This window comes from Scyliorhinus canicula, chromosome 9 (genome assembly GCF_902713615.1).
Source record: "Scyliorhinus canicula chromosome 9, sScyCan1.1, whole genome shotgun sequence".
Classification (NCBI taxonomy): domain Eukaryota; kingdom Metazoa; phylum Chordata; class Chondrichthyes; order Carcharhiniformes; family Scyliorhinidae; genus Scyliorhinus; species Scyliorhinus canicula.
The window spans coordinates 97,123,278-97,144,100 of NC_052154.1; the positions used below are offsets into that span (position 1 = coordinate 97,123,278).

Here is a 20,823-nt window from a genome sequence, read left to right on the forward strand (position 1 = left end):
AAAGTGACCCATTTCCCCCAAGTCTTTATTTCCTGTTCGTTAGCCCAATCCTCTATCCACACAAATTCATTACCTCAACACTATTTGCTCTTATCTTGAGATGTGGCCCTTTAATGTGGCAACCTTATCAAATGCCCTTTGGAAAACCGACATCAACTGGTGCCCTTTTACCCACCCTGCTTGTTACATCCTCAAAGAACTCTAATAAATTTATCAATGGCAATTTCCTTTTCACAAAACCAATTTGGCTTTGCCTGATTGTATTATGATTTTCTAAATGTCCTGCTATTAGGTTCCAGCAATTGTCTAATGACAGATGTTGGGCTAACTGACATAATCTGTTTTCTGTATCCCTCCATTCCTGAATAATGGTGTTAGAATTGTTTTTCCCAATCTATTGAGACCTTTACAGAATCTAGGAAATTTTTGGAAGATTATGACAATGTCTAGCCTCTCTGTAATCACTTGCTTTAAAACTCTAGTATACAGGCCATCAGTGAAGACTTGTGCTCCAGAACTTGCCGCACCCCTAGCCAAGCTGTTCCAATACAGCGACAATACTGGCATCTACCCCGCAATGTGGAAAATTGCTCAGGTGTGTCCTGTACACCAGAAACAGGACAAATCCAACCCAGCCAACTATTGCCACATCAGACAACTCTCGACCATCAGTAAACTTATGGAAGGGGTCATCAACAGTGCCACCAAGGGCACTTAGTCAGCAATAAATATAAAATATTAAAGCATGCTGCTGTGCAGAGAGACCTGGGTGTGCTAGTGCATGAGTCACAGAAAGTTGGTTTACAGGTGCAACAGGTGATTAAGAAAGCGAATGGAATTTTGTCCTTCATTGCTAGAGGGATGGAGTTTAAGACTAGGAAGGTTATGTTGCAATTGTATAAGGTGTTAGTGAGGCCACACCTGGAGTATTGTGTTCAGTTTTGGTCTCCTTACTTGAGAAAGGACGTACTGGCACTGGAGGGTGTGCAGAGGAGATTCACTAGGTTAATCCCAGAGCTGAAGGGGTTGGATTACGAGGAGAGGTTGAGTAGACTGGGACTGTACTCGTTGGAATTTAGAAGGATGAGGGGGAATCTTATAGAAACATTTAAAATTATGAAGGGAATAGATAGGATAGATGCGGGCAGGTTGTTTCACTGGCGGGTGAAAGCAGAACTAGGGGACATAGCCTCAAAATAAGGGGAAGTAGATTTAGGACTGAATTTAGGAGGAATTTCTTCACCCAAAGGGTTGTGAATCTATGGAATTCCTTGCCCAGTGAAGCAGTTGAGGCTCCTTCATTAAATGGTTTTAAGGTAAAGATAGATAGTTTTTTGAAGAATAAAGGGATTAAGGGTTATGGTGTTCGGGCCGGAAAGTGGAACTGAGTCCACAAAAGATCAGCCATGATCTCATTGAATGGCGGAGTAGGCTCGAGGGGCCAGATGGCCTACTCCTGCTCCTAGTTCTTATGTTCTTATGTAATAACCTGCTCATGAACGCTCAGTTTGGGTTCCGCCAGGGTCACTCAGCTCCTGACCTCATCACAGCCTTGGTTCAAACATGGACAAAATATCTGAACTCCAGAGGTGAGGTGAGGTGAGAGTGATTGCCCTTGCCATCATGGCAGCAATTGGCCAAGTGTGGCATCAAGGAGCCCCAGCTAAACTGGAGTCAATGGGAATTCGGGGAAAACTCCCCACTGGTTAGAGTCATATCTGGCACAAAGGAAGATGGTTGTGGTGGTTGGAGGTCAATCATCTCAGCTCTAGGACATCACAGCAAGAGTTCCTCGTTAGTGTCCTAGGCCCAACCGTTTACAGCTGCTTCATCAATGACCTTCCTGCCAACATAAGGTCAGACGTGGGGATGTTTGCGGATGACTGCACAATGTTCAGCACCATTTTTGACTCCTCAGATAATGAAGCAACCCATGTACAAATGCAACAAGACCTGAACAACATCTGGGCTTGGGCTGATAAGTGGCAAGTTACATTTGCGCCGCAGAAGTGCCAGACAATGACCATCTCCAGCAAGAGAGGATCTAACATTTCCCCTTGACATTCAATGGCATTACCATCACTGAATCCTCACAATCAACATCCTGTGGGTTACAATTGATCAGAAACTGAACTGGACTAGCCATATGAATACTGTAGCTACCAGGGCAGGTCAGAGGCTAGGAATCTATGGCGACTTACCACTGACTCCCCAAAGCCTGTCCATCATCTACAAGGCACAAGCCAGGAGTCTGATGGAGTCATCATCACTTGCCTGGATGAATGCAGCTCCAACAACACTCAAGAAGCTCAACCTAATCCAGGATAAAGCAACCCGCTTGATTGCCACCAATTCTACAAACATTCACTGTCTCCATCACCAACACACAGTAGCAGCCGTGTGTACCATCTACAAGATGCACTGCAGGATCTCACCAAGGCTCCTTGGGCAGCTCCTTCCAAACCCATGATCACTACCATCTAGAAGGATAAGAGCAGCAGATCCTGGGTACATCACTGCTTGGATGTTCTCCTCCAAGTCACTCACCATGCTGACTTGGAAATATATCGCCGATCCTTTACTGTAGCTGGTTCAAAATACTGCAACTCTGTCCCTAACAGCACAGTGGGTGTACCTACACCTCAGGGACTGCAGCGGTTCAAGTTGGTAACTCAGCAACAGTTTCTGAAGGGCTATTATAGATGGGCAATAAATGCAGCCTATCCAGCGACGCCCACACCCCATGAATGAATTTTTAAGAAATCAGGTACAGAGGACTTTTCAGCCTTTCGATCCAAAGAATAAAGAACAAAGAAAGTACAGCACAGGAACAGGCCTTCGGCCTTCCAAGCCTGTGCCGACCATGCTGCCCATCTAAACTAAAATCTTCTACACTTCCTGGGTTTGTATCCCTCTATTCCCATCCTATTCATGTATTTATCAAGATGCCCCTTAAATGTCACTATCGTCCGTGCTTCCACCACCCCCTCCGGCAGCGAGTTCCAGGCACCTGTGTAAAAAACCTGCCTCGTACATCTCCTCTCAACCTTGCCCCTTGCACCTTAAACCTATGCCCCATAGTAATTGAGCCCTCTACTCTGGGAAAAAGTCTCTGACTATCCACCCTGTCTATGCCCCTCATAATTTTGTAGACCTCCATCAGGTCGCCCCTCAACCTCCGTCGTTCCAGTGAGAACAAACCAAGTTCATTCAACCTCTCCTCATAGCTAATGCCCTCCATACCAGGCAACATCCTGATAAATCTCTTCTGCACCCTCTAAATCCTCCACATCCTTCTGGTAGTGTGGCGACCAGAATTGAACACTATACTCCAAGTGTGACCTAACTAAGGTTCTGTACAGCTGCAACATGACTTGCCAATTCTTATACTCAATGCCCCGGCCAATGAAGGCAAGCATTCCGTATGCCTTCTTGGCTACTTTCTCCACCTGTATTGCCCCATTCAGTGACCTGTGGACCTGTACACCTAGATCTCTCTGACTGTCAATACTCTTGAGGGTTCTACCATTCACTGTATATTCCCTACCTGCATTCGACCTTCCAAAATGCATTACCTCACATTTGTCCGGATTAAAATCCATCTCTCCGCCCAAGTCTCCAAATGATCTAAATCCTGCTGTATCCTCTGACAGTCCTCATCGCTATCCGCAATTCCACCAACCTTTGTGTCGTCCGCAGACTTACTAATCAGACCAGTTACATTTCCCACCAAATCATTTATATATACTATGAACAACAAAGGTCCCAGCACTGATCCCTGCGGAACACCACTAGTCACAGCCCTCCAATCAGAAAAGCACCCTTCCATTGCTACTGTCTACCTTCTCTGACCTAGTCAGTTCTGTATCCTTCTTGCCAGCTCACCCCTGATCTCGTGTGACTTCACCTTTTGTACCAGTCTACCATGAGGGACCTTGTCAAAGGCCTTATTGAAGTCCATATAGACAACATCCACTGCCTTACCTGCATCAATCATCTTTGTGATCTCCTCAAAAAGCGCTATCACGTTAGTGAGACACAACCTCCCCTTCACAAAACTGTGCTGCCTCTCGCTAATACATCCATTTGCTTCTAAATGGGAGTAGATCCTGTCTTGAAGAATTCTCTCCAGTAATTTCCCTACCACTGACGTAAGGCTCACCGGCCTGTAGTTCCCTGGATTATCCTTTCTACCCTTCTTAAACAAAGGAACAACATTGGCTATTCTCCAGTCCTCTGGGGCATCACCTGGAGACCGTGAGGATCCAAAGATTTCTGTCAAGGCCTCTGCAATTTCCTCTCTTGCCTCCTTCAGTATTCTGGGGTAGATCCCATCAGGCCCTGGGGACTTATCTACCTTAATATTTTCCAAGACGCCCAACACCTCGTCTTTTTGGATCTCAATGTGACCCAGGCTATCTACCCTTCTCCAGGCACAACATCCACCAATTCCTTCTCTTTGGTGAATACTGATGCAAAGTATTCATTTAGTACCTCGCCCACTTCATTTGGCTGCACACTTAGATTCCCTCCCCTGCCCTTCAATAGGCCAACCCTTTCCCTAGCTACCCTCTTGCTTTTTATATACGTGTAAAAAGCCTTGGGATTTTGCTTAACCCTCTTTGTCAATGACTTTTCGTGACCCCTTTTAGCCCTGCTGACTCCTTACTTAAGTTCCTTCCTACTTTCTTTAGGAGGAACTTCTTCACCCAAAGGGTTGTGAATCTATGGAATTCCTTGCCCAGTGAAGCAATAGAGGCTTCTTCATTAAATGTTTTTAAGATAAAGATAGATAGTTTTTTGAAGAATAAAGGAATTAAGAGTTATGGTGTTCAGGCCGGAAAGTGGAGCTGAGTCCACAAAAGATCAGCCATGATCTCATTGAATGGTGGAGCAGGCTCGAGGGGCCAGATGGCCTACTCCTGCTCCTAGTTCTTATGTTCGTATTCCACACAGGCTTCGTCTGTTCCCAGCCTTCTAGCCCTGACAAATGCCTCCTTTTTCTTTTTGACGAGGCCTACAATATCTCTTGTCATCCAAGGTTCCCGAAATGTGCCGTATTTATCCTTCTTCCGCACAGTAACATGCCAGTCCTGAATTCCTTCCTTTCAACTGACATTTGAAAGCCTCCCACATGTCAGATGTTGATTTACCCTCAAACATCCCCCCCCCCAATCTAGGTTATTCAGTTCCTGCCTAATATTGTTATAATTAGCCTTCCCCCAATTTAGCACATTCACCCTAGGACCACTCTTACCCTTGTCCACCACTGCTCTTCTCCTTGTCCACTTGTCCATTTGTTTTAGTAATCTTCCCCTCGGGATAAAGGTTGTGTCAATATTTCGGCCGTTTGATCAGAACTTAAAATCAAGAGATCTCCCCTGGAGAACAAGTTGAAGCCAGCAGGAGAGGGGTGAACCTAGGCATAGTTGGACAATGAATACCATGGAATATTTGCAGATGAGCTATTGTAGATGTGTGAGAGGTAAGACAAATGGGAATGACATACCGTGGTGACAGATCTTCTGGTAAGAGTAGCTACAAGCAGCAATCGAGAATATTTTAAGCTCCTGTCTTTCTTTTGCCCCTTGATATTCTTCTATTCTTGAGAATATTTTATCATCTGCTGTGGAGACAGATGCAAAGTACTTGATCAAAACCATTTCCTTGTTCCCCTTTTTTAAATTCCCGAATCTCACCTTTAATGGACGAACATTTACTTTTGCTCCTCTCTTCCTTTTTAGCTTTTACTATCTGCTGCTATATTTCTTGCTAGTTTACTCTTGTTCTCCAATTTCTCCCTCATTTTTAAAAATCATCCTTTGCTTGTTTCTAAAGTTTTCCAAACGTTATGTTTGCAACATTGTATCTTTTCTTTCAATTGGATCCCATCCTTAACTTTTATTAGCTAGCCATGTATGATCACCTTTCTTGCACAGTTTCTTTTTCAATGGAATATATTTATGCTGTGAATTTTGAAATATCTACTTAAGTATCTGACCCTGCTTACCTGTTAAGTTATTTTCCCAGTCTATTTCAGCCAACTTGGTCTTCATACCTTTATTTGTATTAAGATACTTGTTTAAGAGCCAAGTTTATTACCCTTCAACTAAATGTGAAAAGTTATGTTATGATCACTCTTGACTAGAGGATCCATTACAATGGAATCATTAATTGTTCCTACCTAATTTTCCATTACTAAGCCTAAGTACCTTTCTTACAATTCCCAATAATTTCTTGATTAATATCCTGTTCTTCAATGTAGGTACTCTTTGGTGGGAGTAGTTTAGAGAGGCCCTGTGACTATTTTTTATCTCCAACAAAATTGATTCTATATTTTGAACTTCTGAGCCAAGATCATTTCTCACTACTGTACTGGTTTCCTTCTTTATTAACAGAGCAACCCCACCTTCATTTCCTTCCTTCCTAGCTTTCTGAAATGTCATATACCCTTAAACCTCCTGCCTTTGGTCACCTTGCACCATCATTTCTGAAATAGTAATGAGGCTGTAACATATTTATTGCTATTTCCCATAACAATTTATTCACCTTGTAATGGATGTGACTACAGGTACAGTGCTGTATGACTGTGCCAGTTTGAAAGAATGTCTGCACATACAGCACACTACAGCTCTACCATGGTTAAAGAGTGACTGCCAGTACAGCATTCCGTATCTATGACGAGATAAAGGAATGACGAAAGTTAGTGCTGTACAACAGTGCTGAGATTAAAGAGTGACTGTAGTTACAGAGCCGTGTGAGTGTCCGAAGATTGAAGAGTGAATGTAGTTGCAGAGCTGTGTGACTGTGCCGAGATTAAAGAGTGACTGTAGGTACAGAGCTATGTGACTGTGCCGAGATTAAAGAGTGACTGTAGGAACAGAGCTCTGTGACTGTGTCGAGATTAAAGAGTGACGGTAGGTACAGAGCTGTGTGACTGTGCCGAGATTAAAGAGTGACTGTAGAAACAGAGCTGTGTGACTGTGCCGAGATTAAAGAGTGACTGTAGGTACAGAGCTATGTGACTGTGCCAAGATTAAAGAGTGACTGTAGGTACAGAGCTGTGTGACTGTGCCGAGATTAAAGAGTGACTGTAGGTACAGAGCTGTGTGACTGTGCCAAGATTAAAGAGTGACTGTAGGTACAGAGCTGTGTGACTGTGCCGAGATTAAAGAGTGACTGTAGGTACAGAGCTGTGTGACTGTGCCGAGATTAAAGAGTGACTGTAGGTACAGAGCTGTGTGACTGTGCCGAGATTAAAGAGTGACTGTAATTACAGAGCTGTTTGACTGTGCCGAGATTAAAGAGTGACGGTAGGTACAGAGCTGCGTGACTGTGCCGAGATTAAAGAGTGACTGTAGGTACAGAGCTGTGTGACTGTGCCGAGATTAAAGAGTGACTGTAGGTACAGAGCTGTGTGACTGTGCCGAGATTAAAGAGTGACTGTAGAAACAGAGCTGTGTGACTGTGCCGAGATTAAAGAGTGACTGTAGGTACAGAGCTATGTGACTGTGCCAAGATTAAAGAGTGACTGTAGGTACAGAGCTGTGTGACTGTGCCGAGATTAAAGAGTGACTGTAGGTACAGAGCTGTGTGACTGTGCCAAGATTAAAGAGTGACTGTCGGTACAGAGCTGTGTGACTGTGCCGAGATTAAAGAGTGACTGTAGGTACAGAGCTGTGTGACTGTGCCGAGATTAAAGAGTGACTGTAGGTACAGAGCTGTGTGACTGTGCCGAGATTAAAGAGTGACTGTAATTACAGAGCTGTTTGACTGTGCCGAGATTAAAGAGTGACGGTAGGTACAGAGCTGCGTGACTGTGCCGAGATTAAAGAGTGACTGTAGGTACAGAGCTGTGTGACTGTGCCGAGATTAAAGAGTGACTGTAGGTACAGAGCTGTGTGACTGTGCCGAGATTCAAGAGTGACTGTAGGTAGGTACAGAGCTGTGTGACTGTGCCGAGATTAAAGAGTGACGGTAGGTACAGAGCTTTGTGACTACCGAGATTAAAGAGTGACTGTAGGTACAGAGCTGTGTGACTGTGCCAAGATTAAAGAGTAACTGTAGGTACAGAGCTGTGTGACTGTGCCGAGATTAAAGAGTGACGGTAGGTACAGAGCTGTGTGACTGTGCCGAGATTAAAGAGTAACTGTAGGTACAGAGCTGTGTGACTGTGCCGAGATTAAAGAGTGACTGTAGGTACAGAGCTGTGTGACTGTGCCGAGATTAAAGAGTGACTGTAGTTACAGAGCCGTGTGACTGTGCCAAGATTAAAGAGTGACTGTAGGTACAGAGCCGTGTGACTGTGCCAAGATTAAAGAGTGACTGTAGGTACAGAGCTGTGTGACTGTGCCGAGTTTAAAGAGTGACTGTAGGTACAGAGACGTGTGACTGTGCCAAGATTAAAGAGTGACTGTAGGTACAGAGCTGTGTGACTGTGCCGAGTTTAAAGAGTAACTGTAGCTACAGAGCTGTGTGACTGTACCAAGATTAAAGAGTGACTGTAGGTACAGAGCTGTGTGACTGTGCTGAGATTAAAGAGTAACTGTAGGTACAGAGCTGTGTGACTGTACCAAGATTAAAGATTGAATGTAAGTACAGAGCTGTGTGACTGTGCCAAGATTAAAGAGTGACTGTAGGTACAGAGCTGTGTGACTGTGCCGAGTTTAAAGAGTAACTGTAGCTACAGAGCTGTGTGACTGTACCAAGATTAAAGAGTGACTGTAGGTACAGAGCTGTGTGACTGTGCTGAGATTAAAGAGTAACTGTAGGTACAGAGCTGTGTGACTGTACCAAGATTAAAGATTGAATGTAAGTACAGAGCTGTGTGACTGTGCCGAGATTAAAGAGTGACTGTAGGTATAGAGCTATGTGACTGTGCCAAGATTAAAGAGTGACTGTAGGTACAGAGCTGTGTGACTGTGCTGAGATTAAAGAGTAACTGTAGGTACAGAGCTGTGTGACTGTACCAAGATTAAAGATTGAATGTAAGTACAGAGCTGTGTGACTGTGCCGAGATTAAAGAGTGACTGTCGGTACAGAGCTGTGTGACTGTGCCGAGATTAAAGAGTGACTGTAGGTACAGAGCTGTGTGACTGTGCCGAGATTAAAGAGTGACTGTAGGTACAGAGCTGTGTGACTGTGCCGAGATTAAAGAGTGACTGTAATTACAGAGCTGTTTGACTGTGCCGAGATTAAAGAGTGACGGTAGGTACAGAGCTGCGTGACTGTGCCGAGATTAAAGAGTGACTGTAGGTACAGAGCTGTGTGACTGTGCCGAGATTAAAGAGTGACTGTAGGTACAGAGCTGTGTGACTGTGCCGAGATTAAAGAGTGACTGTAGTAACAGAGCTGTGTGACTGTGCCGAGATTAAAGAGTGACTGTAGGTACAGAGCTATGTGACTGTGCCAAGATTAAAGAGTGACTGTAGGTACAGAGCTGTGTGACTGTGCCGAGATTAAAGAGTGACTGTAGGTACAGAGCTGTGTGACTGTGCCAAGATTAAAGAGTGACTGTCGGTACAGAGCTGTGTGACTGTGCCGAGATTAAAGAGTGACTGTAGGTACAGAGCTGTGTGACTGTGCCGAGATTAAAGAGTGACTGTAGGTACAGAGCTGTGTGACTGTGCCGAGATTAAAGAGTGACTGTAATTACAGAGCTGTTTGACTGTGCCGAGATTAAAGAGTGACGGTAGGTACAGAGCTGCGTGACTGTGCCGAGATTAAAGAGTGACTGTAGGTACAGAGCTGTGTGACTGTGCCGAGATTAAAGAGTGACTGTAGGTACAGAGCTGTGTGACTGTGCCGAGATTCAAGAGTGACTGTAGGTAGGTACAGAGCTGTGTGACTGTGCCGAGATTAAAGAGTGACGGTAGGTACAGAGCTTTGTGACTGCCGAGATTAAAGAGTGACTGTAGGTACAGAGCTGTGTGACTGTGCCAAGATTAAAGAGTAACTGTAGGTACAGAGCTGTGTGACTGTGCCGAGATTAAAGAGTGACGGTAGGTACAGAGCTGTGTGACTGTGCCGAGATTAAAGAGTAACTGTTGGTACAGAGCTGTGTGACTGTGCCGAGATTAAAGAGTGACTGTAGGTACAGAGCTGTGTGACTGTGCCGAGATTAAAGAGTGACTGTAGTTACAGAGCCGTGTGACTGTGCCAAGATTAAAGAGTGACTGTAGGTACAGAGCTGTGTGACTGTGCCGAGTTTAAAGAGTAACTGTAGCTACAGAGCTGTGTGACTGTACCAAGATTAAAGAGTGACTGTAGGTACAGAGCTGTGTGACTGTGCTGAGATTAAAGAGTAACTGTAGGTACAGAGCTGTGTGACTGTACCAAGATTAAAGATTGAATGTAAGTACAGAGCTGTGTGACTGTGCCAAGATTAAAGAGTGACTGTAGGTACAGAGCTGTGTGACTGTGCCGAGTTTAAAGAGTAACTGTAGCTACAGAGCTGTGTGACTGTACCAAGATTAAAGAGTGACTGTAGGTACAGAGCTGTGTGACTGTGCTGAGATTAAAGAGTAACTGTAGGTACAGAGCTGTGTGACTGTACCAAGATTAAAGATTGAATGTAAGTACAGAGCTGTGTGACTGTGCCGAGATTAAAGAGTGACTGTAGGTATAGAGCTATGTGACTGTGCCAAGATTAAAGAGTGACTGTAGGTACAGAGCTGTGTGACTGTGCTGAGATTAAAGTGTGACTGTAGGTACAGAGCTGTGTGACTGTGCCAAGATTAAAGATTGAATGTAAGTGCAGAGCTGTGTGACTGTGCCAAGATTAAAGAGTGACTGTAAGAGTGACTGTAGGTACAGAGCCGTGTGACTGTGCTGAGATTAAAGAGTGACTGTAGGTACAGAGCTTGTGACGGTGACGTGATTAAAGAGTGACTGTAGGTGCAGAGCTGTGTGACTGTGCCGAGATTAAAGAGTGACTGTAGGTACTGAGCTGTGTGACTGTGCCGAGTTTAAAGAGTGACTGTAGTTACAGAGCCGTGTGACTGTGCCGAGATTAAAGAGTGACTGTAGGTACAGAGCTTGTGACGGTGACGTGATTAAAGAGTGACTGTAGGTGCAGAGCTGTGTGACTGTGCCGAGATTAAAGAGTGACTGTAGGTACTGAGCTGTGTGACTGTGCCGAGTTTAAAGAGTGACTGTAGTTACAGAGCCGTGTGACTGTGCCGAGATTAAACAGTGACTGTAGGTACAGAGCCGTGTGACTGTGCCGAGTTTAAAGAGTGACTGTAGTTACAGAGCTGTGTGACTGTGCCGAGATTAAAGAGTGACTGTAGGAACAGAGCTGTGTGACTGTGCCGAGATTAAAGAGTGACGGTAGTTACAGAGCCGTGTGACTGTGCCGAGATTAAAGAGTGACGGTAGTTACAGAGCCGTGTGAGTGTCCGAAGATTAAAGAGTGATTGTAGGTACTGAGCTGTGTGACTGGGCCAAGATTAAAGATTGAATGTAGTTACAGAGCTGTGGGACGGTGACGTGATTAAAGTGCCTGTAGTTTCACAGCTGTGTGACTGTACCGAGATTAAAGAGTGACTGTAGGTTCAGAGTTTTGTGGCCGTGCCAAGATTAAAGATTGACTGTAGTTACAGAGCTGTGTGACTGTGCCGAGATTAAAGAGTGACTGTAGTTACAGAGCTGTGTGACTGTGCTGAGATTAAAGAGTGACGGTAGTTACAGAGCCTTGTGAGTGTCCGAAGATTAAAGAGTGACTGTAGGTACAGAGCTGTGTGACTGTGCTGAGATTAAAGAGTGATTGTAGGTACAGAGCTGTGTGACTGTGCCGAGATTTTAGAGTGACTGTAGTTACAGAGCTGTGTGACTGTGCCGAGATTAAAGAGTGACGGTAGTTACAGAGCCGTGTGACTGTGCCGAGATTAAAGAGTGACGGTAGGTACAGAGCTGTGTGACTGTGCCGAGATTAAAGAGTGACGGTAGTTACAGAGCCGTGTGAGTGTCCGAAGATTAAAGAGTGATTGTAGGTACTGAGCAGTGTGACTGGGCCAAGATTAAAGATTGAATGTAGTTACAGAGCTGTGGGACGGTGACGTGATTAAAGTGCCTGTAGTTTCACAGCTGTGTGACTGTACCGAGATTAAAGAGTGACTGTAGGTTCAGAGTTTTGTGGCCGTGCCAAGATTAAAGATTGACTGTAGTTACAGAGCTGTGTGACTGTGCCGAGATTAAAGAGTGACTGTAGGTACAGAGCTGTGTGACTGTGCCGAGATTAAAGAGTGACTGTAGTTACAGAGCTGTGTGACTGTGCCAAGATTAAAGAGTGACTGTAGTTACAGAGCTATGTGACTGTGTCATGATTAAAGAGTGACTGTAGGTACAGAGCTTTGTGACTGTGCCGAGATTAAAGAGTGACTGTAGTTACAGAGCTGTGTGACTGTGCCAAGATTAAAGAGTGACTGTAGGTACAGAGCTGTGTGACTGTGCCAAGATTAAAGAGTGACTGTAGGTATAGAGCTGTGTGACTGTGCCAAGATTAAAGAGTGACTGTAGTTACAGAGCTATGTGACTGTGCCAAGATTAAAGAGTGACTGTAGGTATAGAGTTTTGTGACTGCCGAGATTAAAGAGTGACTGTAGTTACAGAGCTGTGTGACTGTGCCAAGATTAATGTGTATTTACAGTCCTGTGTGACTACAGAAATTAATGGCTGACCGTATTCTGTGCTGTGTGATTCTCTGCTAAGACCCAACTGTGTTATAGGTGTCCTCTCAGAGGAACAGATTCGACTAAAGAAGATGAAGAAGCTGGAGGAGGAGATGACAAGGACTGTGAGGGTGACCTCAAGCCCCCTGTCGGGCTGGGAAACGCCAAGACTCAATATGGCACAGCTTGAAATGATCAGAAGATTGGTTGCTGCTCAGCAACAGGGGAACAAGCGATCGTTGAGTGACCGATTAAAAGTGACGGTGAGTTTTCAGGGAGATAAGTGTTACAGTTTAGAGTCGGTCAAAGGGAACCAATCTTTACACAATTTTATAGGTATCCATTCATAAAGTTACAGATTACAAGCATTCACCTCCTAACCCCATAACCGATCCTTAAGTTTCTGTCTATTCGGAAGGGCATTCCATCTTTTCTCTTTAAATAAAGTTTAGAGTTTATATATATATTGTCAGGGCCACGAAGAATCCAGCATGAGTTGTAGGATAGAAAGAAATAACATTTATTTACAATAACATATATACACACACAGACACAACAGCAGCAACAACTCCTTTGCTGCTCACTCCTCTCTAGCTGGTTCCATACTGGCCAGCTTTATTTATGCATGGCCCTGCTAATGATTTCTCCGCCCCCCTCACTGGGGAAGCTCATACTCCAATAGGATTGTGGGATTGCCATTAGTCCCCAGCCAGTGGTAAGCAGGCAGGTTTTAACATTCCCCCCCACCCCCCCAAAGTCCAAGGAATCCACTGAAGACCCTGGCAACGGAGGGCGTCGGACTCGTTTTGCCGCAGGCTGGACACCATTTGCACGTGGCGCTGGATCAGGTGGCGTGTTACAAGACAGAGAACAGCGCTTCTGTGATGGACCGCATAACGGTTGTACATCCACTGCCCGTGGGACTGAGGACTCCCATTCTGAGGCGCCCTGTGTCTCCATCTCGGAGTCCACTGCCTCCATCATCTCTATCTCCTTGCGGTTCTGCAACAACCTGTGCAGGCTCTGAGTACAGCGCCAGAGGAAGATTGTGAGGAACACCCTCCACTGTGTCTGGTCTCTGCGGCTATAGAGGTGAGCTCCAGGGACAGGGAATCTTTGGAAGAGGCGGCCTTCTGGACCGAACGTGGCCTACATGCTTGCACTGGAGACAACCCTGCGCTTGCATCTGGTAAGAGATCGAAAGAGGCCTGGTCGAAAGATAACGTCAGGGACCCACTGGGCAACACCAGCAAAATTTCAAATGAACACCGGGTCACCAGGCGAAAACTGCCGAATCGGCCGATGCCAAGAAAGGCTATGACCCGTTCTTGAGTGCGGCGTACTTTTGTGCCAATGTCTGGGAAAACCATGCTAAGGCGGGTGCGAAGTCTCCAGCCCATTAGGAGTTCTGCGGGAGCTACCCCAGTCACCGCATGTGGGGTGGTCCCGTATGAAAACAAAAAATGAGCCAGCCTCGTGTCCATAGACCCAGATGACTGCTTCTTTAGGCCCCGTTTGAATGTCTGCACTGCAATGTCCATTGGAAGCCGGTTGGTATGGAGCGGTGCGGATATGGCGTATGCCGTTCATCTTCATGAACCTCGCAATCTCCTCACTTGTGAAAGGAGTGCCATTGTCCGTGAGAAGCACCTCGGGGAGGCCATGCGTACTGAAAGACAAACGCATCTTCTCAATCGTTGCGCAGGACGTTGTGCCTCCCATCTTATGCACCTCTAGCCATTTAGACTGGGCGTCGATTAATAGAAGGAACATGGATCCGTGAAAAGGGCCGGCAAAATCCGCATGCAAGTGCCCAAGGCCACCCTGGCCATTCCCAGTGATGTTGGGGCGCGGCCGGCAGAAGCTTCTGATGATCCTGGCAAATGGAGCAGTTTTGGGCCACCTTCTCAATGTCGGTGTCGAGGCCTGGCCATCAGACATAACTCCGGGCCAACATTTTCATTTTGGTCACACCCGGATGCCTATTGTGCAAGTCCTGTAGTATCAGGTCCTGTCCTTTCTCCGGGACGACCACACGCGTCCCCCACAAAAGGATACCATCTTCCACGCTGAATTCTGACAGCTTGGAGGAAAATGCCCACAACTCGCCTGGGCGTTGTCTATGCTGCCCTCCATACAGGACTATGTGCCGAACCTTTGACAGGACTGGCTCCGTCTGGGTCCACTCACGGATCTGTGATGCCGTCACAGGAAAGGAGTCCATAAAATTTAGGGTTGCAACCACCTGACCAGTCATGGGGGTCGACATGGGGTCGGTCGATAAAGGCAATCGGCTCAGTGCGTCGGCATTCCCTATCTGGGTTCCTGGTTTGTGCTCCAGAGAATACTCGTATGCAGTGAGCAACAAAGCCCGGCGCTGGATCCGTGCGGAAGCAATGGGCAGTATTGGCTTATCCTCTCTGAAAAGTTCCAGCAGAGGCTTATGATCAGTCACAATAGTGAAATGGTAGCAATACACATATTGGTGGAAGCATTTCGCCGCAATGACCATCATCAGGCCCTCCTTCTCGATCTGCGCGTACTTTTTCTCCGCTGCAGTCAATGTGCGGGAGGTGAAAGCTATCGGCCGCTCAGCCCCGTTCTCCATCTTCTGGAACAGGACAGTCCCAAGACCATACGGGGATGCATCATATACGTGATGAGCGAAGGCTTTCCAGGATCATAGTGGGTTAGTAACCCCGACGACGACAATTGTTGTTTTACCCGCCGGAAAACGGTTTCTTGCGGCTGACCCCAAATCCAGGTGTGATTCTTCTTCAGCAGAAGGTGCAACGGGGCCAGCGTAGTTGCCAGATTGGGGAGGAACTTTCCGTAATAGATAACGAGGCCAAGAAAAGAACAAAGGTACAAAGTGTCAGTCGGGGGGGGGCCTGTTGAATCGCGCGCACCTTCTCTGCGACGGGGTGCAAACCTTCGCGGTCCACCCGATAACCCAGGTAGACTACTTCCTTCGCCTGAAAGACGCACTTTGTGCGACTTAAACGGACTCCAGCCTCTGAGAAGCATCTAAGGGTAGCCTCGAAATTTTCCAAATGTTCCTGCTCCAATGTCCCTGTAATCAAAATATTGTCTAAGTATACAGCGACACGCAGTAAACCTCTCAAGAAGCCCTCCATGACACATTGAAACATAGCGCAGGCAGAGGATACCCCAAAGGGCAACCGTGTATATTTATACTGGCCCCTGTGTGTATTAATAGTTACTTATGGCCGAGAGGCAGGGTCCAGCTCCAACTGTAGGTAGGCGTGACTCATATCTAATTTTGTAAACGAGGGTCCGCCTGCAAGCTTCGCGTAGAGATCCTCTATGTGAGGCATTGGGTATCGGTCGAGTCAGGAAGCCGTATTCACTGTAAGTTTATAGTCGCCGCACAAATGAACTGTGGCATCTGGCTTCATTACAGGTACAATTGGTGCTGCCCAGTCAGCGAAACGGACGGGCCTGATAATACCCAAGGACTCCAAATGAGTGAGCTCCCCTTCTACCTTCTCGAGCAAGGCATAAGGCCTTGGAAGCGCCCAGAAATAACACGACGTGGCTCCTGGTTCAACCTGGATACGGGCTTTTATCTTCCCCAAACCGGGCTGGAATACATCTGGGTACCGTCCTAGTACCTCCGTCAACCCTCCAGAACCTGTTTGAAGGATGTGCTGCCACTGCAGCCACAAATGGCGGAACCAGTCCCGACCCAACAGGGTGGGCCCATGGCCGCACACCACGATAAGTGGGAAACGCCCCTCCTGGCGTCCATAAACAACAGGGGCCATCGTAGTTCCTGCAATGTCCAATGGTTCCCCCGTGTAGGTGACCAACCTGGCCTGTGTGTCGGTTAATGTAAGGGTCTGTATACCCCGCTTGATGCGGTCGAATGTCCTCTGGGTGATCACAGAGACCGCTGCGCCAGTGTCCAACTCCATCTCAAGCAGGTGACCATTGACCCGTACTGTCACTTTAATGGGGGCCACACAGGGAGCTGCCACACAATGCGGCTGCAGGCAGTCGTCCTCCGTCTCCACGTCCTCGGGAGTAGTCACCGCAGGTTCATCCAAATGAAAGGTACGGCCCCTGGGCTGGCCCCAGTTTCTGTCTGAATGACACGCCTCTGGCGCCCCCAGGACCGGTGTCCGCGACGGGCCGGCGCCTACAAGTCTGACACGGACAAGGCTCAACATCCATCAGTACTGGAGAAGGCTCCCTTCGGGGAGGAACGTCCGGCGGCTACTGATATCGATCCAGATGCCGCCCTGCCCAAGGTACCGCAGGGGTGCAGGGGGGCACTTTTGGATGGAAGTGGTTGTGCCCCAAGGCATGCACCTCCATTCCCTGTTGCTCCTGCACTCCCCGTTCTGCGCTCTCTCGGGACAATACTATCTGAATGGCCTGTTGATAAATCAATGTTGGCTCGGCTAACAACTTTCTCTGGGTGGCCGCATTGTTAATACCGCAAACCAAACGGTCGCGTAACATTTTTGACCAGGTCTCACCATAGTCACAGTGCTCCGCAATCCTGCGTAGCCTGGATAGTAACTCAGCAAGAGATTCTCCTGGGGTCCTTTCAGCGGTTTTAAACCAGTAACGCTGGACTATCATGGATGGGGTTGGGTTGAAATGTTGCCCCACTAAGGTCAAGTTCATCAAACGTCTTGGTGTCCAGCACAGCTGGGCACGTAAGGCTCCTAATCACCCAAACGAATGCGGTGAGCAATATGACCACCTGTCGCTCATTTTCGGTGATGTTGTTTGCCCGGAAGTAGTAATGCATCCGTTGTGGATACTGGTTCCAGCTTTCCAGCGCAGCATCAAAAACATCCAAACGTCCATACAGAGGCATGGTGTAATAGAAAACAACTTCCAACCTGTATCCAACAAAAATCCAGGAAGGTGGCATCAGCAGTGTAGACAGCTATTCACTTTAACCCTCGTCACCAGTTTTATAGGGGCCATGAAGGATCCAGCACAAGTTTGTAGAACAGAAAGAAATCTTTATTTACAATAACATATATCCACACAACAGCAGCAGTAACTCCCTTGCTTCTCACTCCTCTCTAGCTGGTTCCATACTGGCCAGCTTTATTTATGCATGGCCCTGCTAATGATTTCTCCGCCCCCCTCATTGGGGAAGCTCATACTCCCTAAGGATTGTGGGATTGCCATTAGTTCCCAGCCAGTGGTAAGCAGGCAGGTTATAACAATATACAATTAACATTTCAAACTAGTTTAAATCAAAAACCTCCATATTCTGTACAAAACATGACATTGTGAACCTAGAACATTTCTTCCCTTTGTTTCTTTGTGAAGCAATCCAACAGTTGACAGATTGTATCCCCCTCTTTCAGATTTATCCTTTCCCTCCAGTGTTTGTTTCAAGATAGCAATAACCTTTTCTCACTCACACTTTTCAAAATTTTCCCAGAATGAGCAATTATCCACATAATATTCAATGGGTATATATTATATTCAGTGCACCCATTGTAGAGGTTCTTCCTTAAAATATTTGATAAATAAAATCCAATTTACACTGCCTCCACAAAACCTAGTGTCTCAGCAGCCAGAGTATTTTTAATAGCTTTCTCATTTCTGAGCTTCCCGTGCCAAGGGACACTTCCCATTGTACCCATCATAAATATTATGAAACATGCAAGAGAGTATCCATCAGGAGGAAAAGCATAGCTAATAATGACTAGTTTCATGGAACGGGATTCTCCGACCCCCGGCAGGGTCGGAGAATCGCCGGGGGCCGGTGTTAATCCCACCCCTGCCGGGGGCCGGCGTGAATCCCGCCCCCGCCGTGTCCCGAATTCTCCGGCACCAGAGATTCAACGGGGGCGGGAATCGCGCCGGTCAGCGCCCCCCCCCCCCCCAGAGATTCTCCGGTCCGCGATCGGCAGAAGTCCCGCCGCTGTCAACCCTCTCCCGCCGGCGTGGATCAAACCACCTACCTTACCGGGGGGAACAGATGGCGCGGGTGGGCTCCGGGGACCTGGGGGGGGCACGGGGTGATCGGCGGGCGGGCCTGTGCCATGGGGCACTCTTTTCCTTCTGCCTTCGCCATGGTAAGTACCATGGCGGAGGCGGAGGTGACCCCCGTCATTGGCCAGCTACGGGATAGTCTGGTCTCAGCATTGTCGATGGGGTTTCCTGTTGAATGCACCACTTGCTGCTGGGAAATCTGCGGCGGGGGGTCCACTGTCAGCGGGACCGGAAGATCCCAGTGACGCGAACAGCCGGAAAGTTCCGGCTGTGAGACTCACTTCCAGCACTGAAGAAGGTTATTTGGCCCATCAAAGCCATGTGGAATAATCAAGCCATTCCACTCACCTGCTCAACCCCTGCAGCCATGTCCATTTGGTTTTCTTTTGAAATCATTGATGTGTCTGCTCCCCCCCCCCCCCCCCCCTCCCCCTTTGTGGACAGTGAGTTCCGGGTCATTACCATTCACTGTCCAAAAATAACCTTCCTCACATTCCCCTGCTCCATTGGTGCTGAGAGTTTGGGCCAAGGTTGGTATCATGACCGGGACAGGCTTGGATGGCCGAAGGGCCTGTTCCTGTGCTGTATTGTTCTTTGTATCTCCTGCCCAAAATATTAATTGTGTCTCCTAGTCCTTATACTGTCAGTGAAAGGGAAGAGTTTTTCCTCATATACCTTATCCAAACCTGTTATAATCATGTACCTGTCTATCAAATCTCCCCTCAATCTCTTTTGCTCCAGGAGAACAACTCCAGCTTCTCCAACCCTAACTGCAGTTAAAATCCTCCATCCCTGAAACCATTCTGAGATGCTTCCCCCGCACACCTCATGGACACTCACTTCTCAAAATGTGGTGGCCAGGACTGGACACAATTCTCTAGTTGTGACCTAATCAGAGATTTATACAGGTTCAGCCTAACCACCCTTCTTCTGTATCAAGATCTCTATGAAGCCCTAGATTCAATATATTTTGCTGACCACTCGTTGGCACAGAAGTTAGCACTGCTGCCTCACGCCTCACAGCTCCAGGGACCTGGGTTCAAGTCTGATCATGGGTAACTATCTGTGTGGAGTTTGCACGTTCTCCCCGTGTATGCGTAGGTTTCCCCCGGGTGCTCCGGTTTCCCCCACAATCCAAAGATGTTCAGGTTAGGTGGATTGGCCATGCTAAATTGCCCCCTAGTGTCCAAAAGGTAGGTGGGGTTATGGGGATACAGAGGGGGCCTAGATAGGGTCCTCTTTTGAAGAATTGGTGCAGAATTGATGGGCCAAATGGCCTCCTGTTCTGTAGGATTTCTATGATATGTCCCATCACCTTCAGAGATGGGTGCACTTGGACCCCCCGTGTCTCTCTGTTCCTGCACCTGGTTTAGAATTGTGTCATTCAGTCTGTTTTCTCTTTCCCTATCCCTCCTGTCAAAATGCACCATTAAAGTCACCACAGTTCCAGATGACCATAGGCTGCCTTCCTCTTTGAGGGGGAGAGCTGACTGACGGTGATTTAACTTGAGGATCACCACACCTCAGGCATGGGGCAAGGTTGAGAAGGCAGGAACTTGATGACTCACCTCAGCCGGTACAGGAAACGCACCGCCAACATGCAGCACGGTAGCACGGTGGTTAGCACAGTTGCTTTACAGCTCTCGGGCCCCGGCTTGGGTCACTGTCTGTGCGGAGTCTGCACGTTCTCCCTGTGTCTGCGTGGGTTTCCTCCGGGTGCTCCGGTTTCCTCCCACAGTCCAAAGATGTGCAGGTTAGGTGGATCGGCCATGCTAAATTGCCCTTAGTGACCAAAAAAAAGGTGAAGTGGGGTTACTGGGTTACAGGGAAAGGATGGAGGCGTGGGCTTAAATAGGGTGCTCTTTCCGAGGGCCAGTGCGGACTTGATGGGCTGAATGGCCTCCTTCTGCACTGTAAATTCTATGCGTCATCTCACTTTTTTTTACAATAATAATCTTTATTATCACAAGTAGGCTTACATTAATTAGGAGGGCTATAATGAAGTTATTGAAGTTACATTCCAGCGCCTGTTCAGGTACACAGAGGGAGAATTCAGAATGTCCAAATTACCTAACAGCATGTCTTTCAGGACTTGTGGGAGGAAACCGGAGCTCCCAGAAGAAACCTGGAAGATCCTCCAGGTACTCCGGTTTCCTCACAC

The 20,823-nt window shown here is 47.2% G+C and overlaps 1 protein-coding gene across 5 annotated transcripts in view; it reads left to right on the forward strand.

Moving 5' to 3' along the window:
- The window catches only part of LOC119971562 (oxysterols receptor LXR-alpha-like), a 218,258-nt gene that overhangs the window by 159,746 nt on the left and 37,689 nt on the right, over nucleotides 1-20,823 (forward strand). For all 5 annotated transcript variants that reach the window (XM_038807256.1, XM_038807258.1, XM_038807255.1 and 2 more), the window contains one exon: nucleotides 12,729-12,934. In XM_038807256.1, coding sequence (XP_038663184.1) covers nucleotides 12,729-12,934 — 206 coding nt within the window. The remainder of the gene's footprint in view (nucleotides 1-12,728; nucleotides 12,935-20,823) is intronic.